Genomic DNA, 14,886 nt, shown 5'->3' with positions numbered 1-14,886 from the left:
CCCTGACAGCCCCTACACAGCTAGAGAGAGCCACAGAGCAACAAGTTACCCCCAAGAGTCAGGTTGAAGCCTCAACATTTGTCACCTCTCTTGAGCCATCTGCTCTCCTAATGAACTAAAGTGAATTATTACATGAGGCTGGAGTGAAAATGGAAACCAGCAACACTGATTCAACTGCATCTTTAGATGAGCTACCATACAAGGCCACAGGGAAGAGAGGGTTATGTGTGACCATCCCTGACTTTGGAGTTTGGCAAGGGTAAGGCAAGGCAAGACACCCCTGACCCTGTGTCCCAGTGTCCCGGGACCCTAGACTGGAGGCCCAAAAGCCAAAGGCAGGAGGCAGGTCAGACAAGTGATGCCTGGGGGGACTGTGATGAAGGCTCGGGAGGGGGCTAGGCAGGGTGCCGAAGACAGTCAGGCACTGGAGCCAAAGGAGGACAAATGGTGGCAGGAGGAGGACAGAGGAGGAAAATGAGGACCTCGGGACAAGCAAGCAGGAGCGCACTGGGATTGCAGCCATCCAGCCAGTTGGGAGGGCAGGGTGAAGGCCTGCTCACTGTGCATGGGGGGATGGGCCGGTTTGACAGAACCAAGCCCCCCTGTGCAGTGGTAGCTCTAAGGCACGAGAAATCTAAGTGGGATTCAGATCATTGGGTTCTGTCCCCAAGAGCAACAGTTGAGCAGACCAAGCACCTTGGACACCTTGGAGGTAGATGAATAGTTGGTTGCAGGGATCGGTTCATTCATACAGGACCCGTCCTTGAAGGAGCCACAAGCTGGGTTTGCTACAGGGCTGCGGTCACCTCAGTGGCTACAGGTGGACACTGAGCAATCTCCAGGCAGCGTACTGGGAGTGAGGGACATGGCGGACCTGTCCCCTCACCTCTTGGGTTAATAGATGCTGAACAGCCAGTCTCAGATATGATGAGGATTTGCATGAATGGGCAACCCATCCTGAGCACGAAAGGCCTAAGTGAGAGCCAGGGTCAAACAGAACTAGCTGGGTAATGGGGGGGTGGGGAGAGCACAGAAAGGTGTGATGACTCAGGCACAGGGAAGGAGGCCATAGTGACCCCGGCCACTCCCTGGGAGGTGCAGGAAGGCTTTGTACTGTGTCTCTGGCTGTGGGGATCTGAAAACAGCAGGAAGCCTCAGGAGGATTGAAAGCAGAGGGACAGTGGGACCTTCTTGCCAAAGAGCCCCCCCCCCCCAGCGGCAAGTGGAGATGGGAATGCAGGGAGAGCCAGCAGGAGGTGGCCCCATGTGAATGAGGGGATGCTGGACACAGGCCTCAGCCATGGGAGCGGAGGGCAGTACAAAGGCCAGGGTGCTGTGCTGGAGTGAGTGGGGACCAGACTCTGGCAGCTGACTGGAACTGAGGAGGAGGGAGAGAGAGGTGTCAAACATGACCTTGGTCTGTGACTTGAGCCAGCGGTGATGAGTGGAGGGATGACTTCCCACGGTGGGGTGCCCAGGAGGACGAGCAGCAGGAGGATGGGGCGGGAGTAAGAAGTATGTCTGACTGATGCAGAGGACCCCAGCAGTTGTTACCAGTTCTCCAGAAGCTCATCTCAGCACCAAGACCTCTTGCCCCTGGGTCTGAGACTGCTACAGGACACTTGGTTCCCTAAGGATGGTCCCTTGATGACATTCTTAGTCTGTTTGCCATGGGGTGGAAAAGGTGACAGTGGCAGAGACAGAGAGAAGAGGAAGGCTGTGTGTCAGAGTGTGCACGTAGATGGGGATGTGCATCCGTGGGCATACTTGTGCAGCTGGATGCAAATGGCTGGTGGCCCGCGGTTCCTGCCAACAGCCACAGGGACTAAGCTAACCTTGCTCCACCTCTGGGCGGCGGAATTCCCTCCACAGCTTCGAGCAGCTCTGCATCAACTTTGCCAACGAGCACCTGCAGCAGTTCTTCGTGCAGCATGTGTTCACCATGGAGCAGGAGGAGTACCTCTCAGAGAACATTGCCTGGGACTACATCCACTACAATGACAATCGGCCCACCCTGGATCTGCTGGCCCTTAAGCCCATGAGCATCATCTCCCTCCTGGATGAGGAGAGCCACTTCCCACAGGTACACCCCAGAGCCTGCTGACCCTCGGGTGGAGACCCCCACTCATGGCTCTTTCCCTCAAGATTGGGAAACTCCCCTGGGGTGGCCCATTGGTCCCTGGCCTGCCGAAACCTCTGTCAGGCATTAGCAGACCAGCCCCAGCTTAAGCAGCCTTGTCTCCTCCAAGTCCCACACCCACTGGAAGGCTCACCAACTCCACCCTCACCCCTACTCCCCAGCAGCGTGACTGATCATTTCCTCTAAGAACTCACCCCACCCCAGGAAGGGCTTGCTAGGGCTGCAAGGATGCCAGAGATGGAAATGCCTGCCCGCTCGCCCTCAAAGCACTCTGGCTGTCCTTGGGGAGGTAGACTTTCAAAGTAGTCAGTAAAGGCTCTGAGTCCAGAGAAGGGGGAAGCCAGGGTCAGGGTAGCTGGACAATCGTAGGGAAGGGTGGAGCAGGGAAGTGGCAGTGCAGGTAGGCAGACCCAGTCTCTGCTCCCAGCTCGGTCCTCACTCATTGTGACCAGTCGCCAGCCCTGGGAAGCAGTTTCCCATCTGTAAAAGGGTCCTCGCTCACTCTCAGCCCAGTTGCTTTGCCCCCGTGAGGGAGCCCCTGAGCCCTGTGGATGTGCCAGCTGAGCTCCCCATGGCTGGATTCTGGGACGTCAGCCCCTAGGGTGTCTGTGTTCTTCCAGGGGACAGATACAACCATGCTGCAGAAACTGAACAGTGTCCATGCCAACAATAAGGCCTACCTACAGCCCAGGAACATCCATGATGCCAGGTTTGGCATCGCCCACTTTGCAGGCGAGGTGTACTACCAGACAGAAGGTAGGTGCAGCTCTTCTCTACTTCCCCTTCCATCCAAATCTGGATCATTCTAGGAAGGCCATGGGAAGAAGGCTGAGAGGACAAGGTTATTTTGCAACATGAGCAATGGGACAAAGGGAATGGAATGGACCATGCACAGTTTTGTTTTTTTAGCAATAGCTCTATTTAGACATAATTCACATATATATAATTCACCCATCTTAACTGTACATCTCAATGGTCTTTAGTATATTCACAAAGTTGTGTAAGCATTGCCATAAGTCTGGAACATTTTCATCAATACAAAATGAAACCTTCCATTAACCATCAATCTACATTTCCCCGCCCCCAATACTGGGCAACTGTTCATTTCTGTCCCTATGGATTTACTTATTCTGGACGTTTCATACAAATGGAACCATCCAATATGTGGTCTTTGTGACTGGCTTCTTTCACTTAACATAATGTTTTTAAGGTTTGTCCACATCATAGCACATATCAGGACTTCGTTTCTTTATATTGCAGTATGATCACATTCCACTGTGCTAATATAGCACATCTCATTTGTCACTTCATCAATTGAGGGACATTTGGGCTGTTTCCACCTTTGGCTTTTATCAATAATGCTGCCATGAACACTCACATGCAAGTTTTTATATAGACAAATGTTTTCACTTCTCTGATATGTACTGGGTCATATGGTAATTCTACATTTAGCTTTTTGAGTAACCACCACCCAACTGTTTTCCAAAATGACTGCACCATTTCACATTCCCACCAGCTATGTATGAAGGCTCCTATTTTTCCACATCCTCACCAACACTTGCTATGTGTGTCTTTTTTCTTTTAGCCATTCCAGTGGGTTTGAAGTGGTATCTCAGTGTAAAGTTGGTTTGGGTTCCCCTGATGCCTAATGATGTTGAGCATCTTTTCATGTACTTATTGGTTATTTGTTTATCATCTTTGGAGATATTTCTATCAAACCCTTTGCCCATGTTTTAATTAGTTGTCTTTTTATTGAGTTGTAAGAGTTCTTTATATAATCTGGATAAGTACCTTATCAGATATATGATCTGCAAATGTTTTCTTCTGCTCTCTGGGTCATCTTTTCACTTCTTTTTTTTTAATTTATTTTTTATTGGTGTTATCTTTTCACTTCTTGATAGTGTCTTTTGAAGCACAAAAGTTTTTCATTTTGATACAGTCTAATTATCTATTTTTTCCTTTGTTGCTCATGCTTTCGATGTCATGACTAAGAAACCATTGTCTGACCCAGGATTTACTTACCTCTGTGTTTTCTCCCAGGAGTTTTTTAGTTTTACCTTTTACACTTAGGTCTTTGATTCATTTTGCGTTCATTTTTATATATATACTGAGATATGGTCAGTCATGGTTTTGACTGAAGGAATAAAGGCCTGAGGGTCTTTATTTATCTATAGGGTCAACCGATTGGTGTGTTTAGAAAAATGAGAAAGGTGGTCAGGATAGTGGGTCAGGCAGCCACAGCAGCACTCTCTAGCTCATATGGAGAAACAAGGAGGAGCTCTGGCCTGTTTAATCAGAAACTCAAAGTCAGGGATGACCCATACATACTTTTCAGTTGGAGAGACCAGGCAGTAGGAAGGGCTGACATTTTTGCATGGAAGAAGTGAGGTATTGGGAGGTCAGGGGATTATTTCTGCTGTAGAATGAAATAGGACTCCTTCACAGTCCCCACCTGACCCTGGCTCTGGGGCTCTTCGGAAAGGGAGAGACCAGAGCCAGTGTGACCTGCAGGGTCCCAGAATACAGAGAAGACACTGAGTCCATCTCAACCTCCATAGACAATTCAAGGCCAAGTTTTATTTGAAGTGATGTGAAACTTTGTTGCGTATACTAAGATTAAGACAGCTTCTTTGTAGACTTTCTGAATGGAAAATTCTATTAATGTTCACTAAAGCTGAGGCTGCTAGTTTTTCTTTGGGTGCCATCTGTGCTGCTGAGCCCCACCTACTATACCCACTGTGGGGTTGAGCCTGGGGTGTTTCAATGCATCCCTTGAGAAAACCCCGGGTTGCAGAAGCTCTGCCAAAGCCTGGGGAGACACAGAGTGCCACCAAGTGTCTGCCCACTCTCTGCTGCAGAGGACAGCCTCCCTAGCACGTAGCTGGGAGAAGGGTATTTGTGTACAGTGCTTGTGCTCTTGTCTTGTGTACAGTGCTTGCTGGCCTCATGGTGCCTCCCAAGCATCTGGTGCAGTGTCTTCCCCTCACAGGCACTGGGGGCAGATGTGGGGGAAGTTGTCTTCCTACCCCCCTGACTCAATCTCCCTAACCCATACCAGGCTGTGCAGGTATGCACAGAGTGTCCCACTAAAAGGTGGGTGACTGAAAGGGGCAGAGTGGGAGAGGGAATTCAGGGTCGTGTCCTTGCGGGGCATCCCTACAAGTCCCAGGACTGTAGCCCTCACCAGCCTGGCTTTGAGACACAGCTCTTCTTCATCACCTTCTTGGTGATTCTGTGTCCCACCTTAGGGCAAGCCCATTCTTACCCATGCCCGGAGCCATGCCTGTGTTAGCAGCTGGCTAGGGCTGCCATAGCAAAGCTCTGCAGGTGGGAAAAGAGATTCATCTTCTCATGGTTCTGGAGGCCAGGAGTCCAAGATTAAAGCATTAGTCTTTCCGATGTCTCTGGCAACTTCAGCGTTTCTATGAATCTGTGTCCACATCTGTAGAACACCAGTCACACTGGGTTACAGCCACCCAAATAGCTTCATTTTAACTTCATCACCTCTGTAAAGGCCCATCTCCGCATATAGTCATATTCTGACGTACTAGGAGTTAGAACTTCAAAGTATGGATTTTGGGGGGATGCAACTCAGCCCCTAGCACTGCCTCTCCTCAATTTCTGGATTCTCAGTCTTCAGGTTGGAGGGGCTCCTGGCAGAGGGAATGTCCTCAGACTGCCCCTGAACTGAGCAGTAGAGCCCATGAGAAAGGCCACATGGAAGCCAGGGGAGCCCCAAGGAGGGCCTTGGGGAGCCTCCTGGATTAGACAATGCTCAGGCTGGTCTCAAAGAATGAGCAGGAGCTGGCCTGGATGGATAAGCAGCGAAGAGTGTCCCGGAGTAGCTGGTGGGGGTTGGAGTTATAGCAGAGCCGGGGCCTCTGGGGGTGACTTGGCGTGGAGTGCAAGGCCACAGTGGCTCAGGAGATGAGGAGGGAGGAGAGGAGGAAGCCGTGCTCTGGTGGCAAGATAGCAGAAGAAGGGTTCAGGCAGGGTGACGCAGCAATGTGCTGTTTCAGGATGTCCCAGGTGTCCCGGGGGCCGTGAGCCAGGAAGGGTGGGACAGGAGCAGAGAGGTGGGCTGTGATCAAAGGAATGATTTGGGCAAAAGGAATGGCAGTGGCTTAGACAGGGGGTTGTGGTGGAGATGGTGGGTGCTGGGAGAGTGGCATTGGAGGGTTCAGATGTGAGTGTGATACACTGGTGTTGGGCAGAGATGGGCACAGGCGGGGGTACAGGGAACTCCGCTGGCTGCACAGGGAGGTTGAGGGAGGGGTGAAGAGGGCAGCTTCTGTGGGGGTTCCTCCGGGCCTCCCCACCTCGTTGCCCTCTCCTTCCCCTGGGGGTCAGAAGTGATGGCTGAACTGAGCTGGCGGGCGGGCTCTGCTTCCCCCACAGGCTTCCTGGAGAAGAATCGAGACATGCTGAGCACAGATATCCTCACTCTGGTCTACTCCTCCAAAAACAAGTTCCTGAAGGAGATATTCAAGCTGGAGTCAGCGGGGACCAAGCTGGGCCAAAGCACCATCATCCAGGCTAGCGCAGGGAGCCAGCTCTTCAAGGTGGGCTCCCGTGGGTGGCCCTGCCAGTGCCTCCTGGGTCTCTTGGCCCTCAAGGCCACAAAGGCCAGACAAGCATGCACAGGGATGACCTATCACCTGGGGTCTCCATTGTTCAGTCAGGGCCCAGAAGTGAGTGTAAAACAGGAGTGAGGTGTCGCTGCTGCTGCTGCTGCATGGACAGTAGTAAGGTGACAGGTGCACCTGGATGTGGACAGGCCTGTGCACAGGCCTGCTTCTGAGTGTGTGGTGGTCTAGTGGAGGCACATCTGCTCTTGTTAATATTATGGTCTCTGTGTATATGTTGTATGTGTATGGTATGTGTATTGTGTGGTGTGTGCATGGTGTGTGTGTTTTGTATGGTGTTTGTGGGGAGTAGGTGTGGTGTGTGTGGTGTGAGTGGTATGTGTGGTATGTGTGGTGTGTGGTGTATGTGGTGTGTGTATGGGTATGTATGTGTATGTGGTATGGGATATGTGTGGTATGTGTGTATGGGGGTGTGTTATAGTGTGGATGGTATGTATATGTGTGATGTGGGATGTGTGTGGGGGGGTGTAGTATATGTGGGATGTGTGTGGGATAGTATGTGTGCTGTGTGTATGCATGTGCTATGACGTATGTGATGTGTGTAAGTGGTGTGGGGTGTGTGTGCGTGTGATAATGGTGTATGTATGGTGTGTATGTGTGTTATGGGGTGTGTGGCATGTACCAGGGAGTGTACTATGGTATGGTATGTATGGTATATGTGTGTGATGTATGTGTGTGGTGTGTGCATGGTATGGTATGTGTCTTATGTCGTGTGTGTGTGTGTGTGTGGTACAGGGTGTGCGGTACAGCAGCAGTGGCACTAAGGGCCACTGACCAGGAAGGTGGACAGCAGAGAGCCCCCAGTGCTCCTCAAGGCAGCATAGGATTTCCTGGTGGGATGAGGATGTGCCCACCCACTCTCTGGCACACCTCCACCCCTTAAGAGTGACTGTTCCAGAAAAGCCCTGCAAATTATCTAATTATCTCCCTCCCACCCTGGGCAGGGAGCTGGGGCCTGCTGAGTGGCTATGGAACTTGAGGTATAAGAACTTGGGCTGTAGGCAGGAGAAACTGTGCCCCCTGTGCCCCACTGGCCACGCTGAGGTGCCCTTCACCTTTCCTCATGCCCCGCCTGACCTCTGCAGGAGGCCTCTCCTATAACGTCAAGGCCCAGGGCCCACCGCGTGCAGGGCCATGTACAGAGCAGGCCCTGAGAGGCAACCAAGGAGCCATGAGGCTTTGCGGGAATTGCCCAGGTCTGGAACCAGGGGAGTCAGGCTGGACCCCCTGCATCACTGAGCCAGGCTAAACTCTCTACAGCTGAGGCCAGGGTACAGGCTCGTTCTGGCTCTGTGGGACCCCAAGAGCATGTCCTGGGGATTTCAGGGAGCAGGACGACGGTGAGGGAAATGCACGTGATTTTACAAACCAAGGCAACAGGAAAATGCAGCCCATTGTTACTATAAGGTGCCAATGATGGCATCCTCTTCTCAGAAGTGTTAACACATGTACTGCCAACTGATGGAATTTGGCAGTACATACCTTTGCTTGGGTGCATTTAACCTGGGAAGTGTTTGATCAAGGAGCATCACCTAAGATCATCATTGCACAAATTTTGAGACATTTTGCACATAATTTTGAGACATTTTTTTAAAAACTATATACGTATACTACAATGCATACAAAGTGCACTGTAAAACATTTTTTAAAACATACAAAACCGATACAAAAACTAAAAACATAGAAGGGTAGAGGCAAAAAATGAATGTTGTCAGTTCTCACATTCTTTCTCACTCTGGTGTATCATCTTGTACACCCCTCTTGGGAGACCCCACCTCTAGACAGGACACCTTGCCCCATCTTACTCACCAGAACCTATGGTGGGCCAGTGAGTGAGGGGCTGAATGAGTGCAGCCTTGCCTCTCTGTGGGACCTTGGCAGAAACCCTCATCTGGGTCAGCTGTGCCCCAGGCTGAGCTCCCCAGCCCCCCACTTATGCCTCTGCTTCTGCCTGCAGTCTGCAGACTCCAGCAAGCAGCCCTCCACATTGGCAGGCCAGTTCAAGAAGTCCCTGGACCAGCTGATGAAAATCCTGACCAGCTGCCAGCCCTACTTTATCCGCTGCATCAAACCCAATGAGTACAAGAAGCCACTGGTAATGAGGGGAGGCTGGGCGCATGCATGGAGAGGGAGGGGGCATCTACTAGATGATTCTCATGGCATCTAGGGTCACACTACTCCCTTCTGCAGGGTCTGGTCAGCATTAGGGCTATCTACCCCCAGATGGGGACACTGAAGTAAGGTGACCAGTCTAGGCCATTCAAAGGTCAGTGACTGGCAGGACTTTGTGTAACCCAGACCTCTGTTGTCTCAGGCCTGTCTCAGGCTGTATGCCCTTGGCCAGGTGCTTTGCTTCTTTGAGCTGATTTTCTCTTCTGTAAAGTAAGAATCGTGCCTGCCTGTGGGGGCAGCAAGGACTGTACATGATGTTTTTGGCAAATTTGCATGTGTAAACCCCACTCAATAAGGGGTAACAACCAGTACTAGGATGGAAGAGGCCGGCTAGCTGCTGGTCACCAAGACCTGAGGCCAAGCACTCTTTGAAGGGTGGCTTTATCCGCCTATGCGTGGGGTGGGGTGGGAGCCTGCTGTCTGCCCGGGAGTCCCGGATCTGTGGGCTTGGGAACCCCACCCAGAGGCTGAAATACAGGATCCCCAAAACTGGAAGATGCCATATAAAAGGAGATAAAATGACAAAAAAATTTTAAAGGGGAAAAATTAATATTACATGAAATTGATTATATTTTTTGAATAGAATAAAATTATATGAAATTGGGACTGGCCCAGGAAATCCTGAATGTATCTTCCTTAGAGGCACGACACCTCTTAGAGAATAACTGTGCTTCCAGAGGCCCTCTGGCCACCTTCCCACCCCAACTTGCAGAGCTGGTACAGGTGGGCAGGGCCTGAGGCTGAAGTTCCTGTTTGTCTAGCACCCCTGGCTGGCACATTTCTCAGAGACAGTGGGTGTCCCGTGGTGGTTGAGAGGCAGGCTGAGGGTCAGGCAGGCTCAGGGTTAAACATGGCTCAGCCACTCAGGAGTGTGGTGCTGAGCCTCCGCCATCTCTCTTTAAACTGGACCTAAGTATCCCATCATGCAGGGCTGTTGGAAAGATGAAATGAAAAACACTGAGCCCACAGGAAATGCTCAATAAGTGGAAGCCAATTAGTTGCCCAGACTAACTGCCTGGGGGCCGTGGACCCCATCAGCAGTTGGCTCTGTGGCCTTCAGTGCTTCCGTGTGGGTAACTGCCTGCTGGTGAGCTTGCCAGATTCGAGGGTGTGCCCCTAGTCCCCCGGCTCGGAGGTTGAAGGGAGGTTGTCCAGAAGCTAAGCAGTATAGACCGAGGCCATGGTGGGGACCCCATATCCCTGGGCAAAGCGTCAGGCCTGTATTCCTGTCTGTCGGCCCTGCTGTCCCTGGATGGGGGGGGGGGGGGGCAGAAAGAGTAAGTTGGCTAGAATATTTTCTGACACTGGGTATGAAACGCATTTCTTCATTCCCTTAGACTGTGGGAGGCAGAATGGTCTGGAAGCGCTGCAGGGGCGCCCAGCCCAACACAGGCAAGGCCAAGAGGAAATATTTCAGCATGACATATGCAAATAGCTTTTCTATTCGTTTTATATAACTTTGCATATCCTGAGAACGAAGGAAGCATTGAGCGCTCTGGTGGACGTTACAGTTTGTACGGTACCGACTTCCAAGTCCTCGGAAACACTTTTGGGGCTTTTCAGGGACTTCGGGCCAAATGCCTCTCTTCCAAAGAGAGGTTCGGCCAGCCCCGTTGAGCTGTGCTGCGCGGGCAGGTGCAGGAGGCCGAGCGCCCACCGCGCGGCGGCTCAGGAAGCGCCCGGCTCCCGTCTGCCCGCAGCTCTTCGACCGCGACCTGTGCCTCCGGCAGCTGCGTTACTCGGGGATGATGGAGACCGTGCACATCCGCAGGTCCGGCTTCCCCATCCGGTACACGTTCCAGGAGTTCGCGCAGAGGTTCGGCGTGCTGCTGCCCAGCGCCGTTCGCCTGCAGGTGCCTGTTGCACACCGGCCCTAGGACCCTGGGACCCTAGGAAGCGGCAGTGGTCACCCTCCGAGCCTCTGCCTCCTCCAGGCGCCCCAACTCCCAGTTCCCCGGGCCCCCCTAGCTGCCCTCCAGGGAGTGGACTCCAAGCTTCGAGATGACCCTCGTTCCTCCCTTCCTCCCGCTCCTCCCCGGGTGCCTCCCCGGGTGCCCTGGCAGTGAGGGAAGGGGTGGTTCGCACCGGGTCACACTCCCTGGACGAGGCTGGTGGTTGTACGTCGGTTCTAGGAGGTGTCTGCGGTTGAAAGCACAGACTTCTGTGGCAGGTGCTGGAGAGATGCTGTGTGGCTGATCGCTATTTGGGGCAGGAGGTCCTTCCCATCCTTCCTCACACACTTAACCATCCTAAACTTTGGGCTGTCCAAGTACCCGACAGCCACACTGAGGCTCCAGGCCCATGCAGCGTCGTGGCCCTGAGGTTCTAGGTCCTGGGTACTCCCTGGGCCCAGTCCTTGTTTGGAAGTGCTGGAGCCTGTGTGCTGGCTGAGCAACACTGACTGTGAAACCCAGAGGAGGAGGAGGACTTGAATCCCAGAAAGCACTGGAAAGGGACCCTCTGCTTCCCACCTGGGGGAAGGGGTGCTGCTCCAACTCCACCCAGCCACTCCTGTTTTCTCCTTGGCAGCTTCGAGACAAGGCTCGCCAGATGACCCTGCGCATTGCTGAAATGCAGCTGGGGACGGACAAAGAATGGAAAGTGGGAAAGACCAAAATTTTCCTGAAGGTGAGCCCCCAAACATGCTGCCTGAATTTCCTCCTTGGGGCTGGTCCCATGCCCACCAGGTGGCTTCCCCTCACCCACCCAGAGCTAATGTCATGGGAGCCTGCTCAGGTATGGCCCCCACTCTGAGGCCCCCTGTTGTAGAAAGCCATGCTGGGGGGAAGGGAGGCAGGAGGAATGTGGGGAGGGCTCAGCCCAGCCTGCAGAAGTCCAGGAGGCTTCTCAGAGTGGGGAATCTAAGATAAGACCTGAGGATAAGGAGGAGCTGCTCCGAGCCACCAGGCAGAAGCAAGAAGCAGCTCAGGGTAGGCTTCCACTATCCCTGAGAATAGTCCTCCTCCTCAGTGCCAGTAGCTACAGTCTGAAATCAGGTGGCCAAGGAGGGGAGGAATAGAGTGCCCATCCCTCCACTTCTCCCCATTCCTGGCTGCTCCTTGAGGCCACCATCAGAGGCCGAGTGTATTTCTGTGTCCACAGTGCCCACCTGGGCACATGAAGAGGCTCAGCATCTGCTTGATGGGAGGCTGATGGAGGTAGGAGAGGGCACCAAGCCTTTGCCTCTCCTTATCACTTGCCAAAGCACCAAGCTGCTTTGTGTTCTACAAGGATGGTAGGGACTAGGATGGGACTAGGATGGCAAGCCCAAGGGAACAGCGATCCAGGTGAAGCACAAAGGCAGGCCAGAGAAAGTCATAGCTCAGGGGCAAATAGGGCTCATCAACTCACTTTGAATCCTACTTAAAGGCTGGAAGAAACATATTTCTATTGAAACAAGCATGAGTCTATAATACAAGTTGGGTGACATTTCACATGAATTGTGGGAAATAAAACAGCTTCGGGGAAACTTTTTGCCCGCTCCTTGGGTTCTCCAGAGTGGAAATGAAATTTGCCACATTGAATTAACAAGAAGAGAGAACTAAAATGGGAAGTTCTTCGATTGGGAACTGGGGTATTGTTGCAGCTCCTGTCTCTGAGCCACATCAGGATCAATTTGAAGGCCCCTTCCCCTGCTTGCCTCCTGGGAACACATATGGGAAAAGTCTGAAAGATGTTTCTGGAGACAGAGCCCTGGCCCCAGGTAGGGTGTGGAGATGAGTAGAGGCAGCTACATACCGGATGTCTTCTGTTCCAGGATAACCAGGACACTCTACTTGAGGTACAGAGGACCCAGACCCTGGACAAGGCAGCAATCAACATCCAAAGAGTACTGCGAGGCTACAAATACAGGTGCTGGCCTGGCCCAAACCCCTCTCAGCCCACATACTTACATCTATTCATGGGCTTATCTGCCACATGTATATATCCTCTTTGGTGAAACATCTGTCTGTGTCGTTTACCCTGTTTCTGATCGGATTCTTCATTGAGTTGTGAGAGTTATTTATATATTCTAGACCCTAGACCTTTGTTGGATGTATGGTTTGCAAATATCTTCTCCCAGTCTGTAGGTTTTCTTATTTATTTATTTATTTATTTATTTATTTATTTATTTATTTATTTATTTATTTGAGAGAAAGAGAGAGAGAGTACAGAGGGAGAGTGTGAGAGAGAAGCAGACTCCCTACAGAGCAAAGAGCCTGATGTGGGGCTCTATCCAAGGATCCTGAAATCATGACCTGAGCTGAAGGCAGACACTTAACTGACTGAACCACCCAGGTGCCCCTAGTTTTTCTTTAAGTCCTCTTAAGTGGGTCTTTGCAGAGCAAAATTTTTAGTTTTGAGTGAATCCAGTTCATCAAATTTCCTTTCATGGAGCATGCTTTTAGTGTCACATCTAAGATCTCTGCCTGAAAGTTTTCTCCAATCTTTTTTTCTAGAAGGCTCTGTAGTTTTACAGTTTACATTTAGGTCCATTTTCATTTTGAGCTAAATCTTGTATAGCATGTGAGACTTAGGCTACAGTTCTTTTTAAATATTTTCCCCAGTGGATGTTGCCACAGCATCATTCATTGAAAAGTCCATCCTTCTTTCAATTAATTGATTTTGCACCTGTGTCGAAATCAGGTGGGCATATTTGGGGGTTTGTTTCTGCATTCTATATTCTGTTCCATTGATCTATGTGTCTGTTCCCTTGCCACACTCTCTTATTCCCTGTAGTTATATAAGTCTTAGACTTGTGTAGACTGAGTCCTCCCACCTTTTTCTTTTTCAAAATTGTTTTTAGCTGTCTGGGCCCTTTGCCTTTCTAAGGAAAGACCTTATCCATATCTACAAAATATTCTTGCTGGGATTTTGGTAATAATTATGTTATACATAATTTGAGGAGAATTGACATCTCTACTATCTTAAGTTTTCTAATCCATGAATTCTGTTTATTTAGATCTTCTTTGATGTCCTTCACCAATGTTTTACAGTTTTGTTATACATGTTCTGAACATGTTTTGTTAGATTTACACCTAAATTGGGGGCATTTCTTTGAGAAATTATAAATGGTACTGTATTTTTAATTTTGGCATTGATGTGTTCATGGCTAGTCTAAAAATATTATTGATTTGTTTGTGCTGACTTTGTTTCATGCCACTTTACTGAAGCCACTTACTTTTTATGGATTTCTTGAAATTTTCTATGTAGACAATCACATCTGCAAAAGGGACAGTCTTATTTCCTCCTTTCCAATCTTTATGTCATTTATTTACTTTTCTTGCTTTATTGCACTGGCCAGAACTTCCAGTACTATAAGATTGGTAAGAGCAGATATCTTTGCTTTGTTTCATATCTCAGAGGAAAGCACTCAGTCTTTAACCAATCAGTATAATGTTAGCTGTAGGTTTTTTGTAGATGTTCTTTATCAAGTTGAGGACATTTCCTATACTCATAGTTTTCTGGGAGTTTTTCTCAGAAACGGGTGTTGAATTTTGTCAAAAAAATTTTTTTTTGCATCAGCTGATAAGATCATGTGATTTTTTTTTCTTGATTAGCCTTTTAATATGGTGGATTATATTGATCAATTTCTGAATCTTGAACCAGCTTTACATGCCTGGAGTAAGTCCTACTTAGTCATAGTGCATAGTTCTTTTTATATATTGCTGAATGCTATTTGGTAATATTTTGTCATGAATTTTTGCATCTATATTTATGACATCTATAGTTTTATTTTTCTTCATTTGTAATATCTTTATCTGGTTTTGGTATCAGAGTAACATTACCTTCATAAAATGAATTAGGAAGTGTTTCCTCCTCTTTTATTTTCCAGAAGAGATTGTGTAGAACTGATGTGAATTCTTCTTTAAATGTTGCTAGAATTCTCCATTAACAACACCATGTTGGCCTGGAGACTTCTTTATGGAGAGTTCTTAATTATAAATT

At 49.9% G+C, this 14,886-nt stretch overlaps 1 protein-coding gene across 5 annotated transcripts in view; it reads left to right on the top strand.

Annotated features, from left to right (window-relative positions):
* MYO7B (myosin VIIB) overlaps nt 1–14,886 on the top strand; it is an 85,956-nt gene that overhangs the window by 35,818 nt on the left and 35,252 nt on the right. For all 5 annotated transcript variants that reach the window (XM_038564838.1, XM_038564836.1, XM_038564837.1 and 2 more), the window contains 7 exons: nt 1,873–2,083; nt 2,761–2,896; nt 6,539–6,702; nt 8,744–8,881; nt 10,659–10,811; nt 11,488–11,586; nt 12,716–12,810. In XM_038564838.1, the coding sequence (XP_038420766.1) occupies nt 1,873–2,083; nt 2,761–2,896; nt 6,539–6,702; nt 8,744–8,881; nt 10,659–10,811; nt 11,488–11,586; nt 12,716–12,810 (996 nt within the window). The remainder of the gene's footprint in view (nt 1–1,872; nt 2,084–2,760; nt 2,897–6,538; nt 6,703–8,743; nt 8,882–10,658; nt 10,812–11,487; nt 11,587–12,715; nt 12,811–14,886) is intronic.

Source organism: Canis lupus, chromosome 19 (assembly GCF_011100685.1).
Source record: "Canis lupus familiaris isolate Mischka breed German Shepherd chromosome 19, alternate assembly UU_Cfam_GSD_1.0, whole genome shotgun sequence".
In the NCBI taxonomy this organism is placed as follows: domain Eukaryota; kingdom Metazoa; phylum Chordata; class Mammalia; order Carnivora; family Canidae; genus Canis; species Canis lupus.
This window is presented reverse-complemented; position numbering and strand designations above follow the sequence as displayed.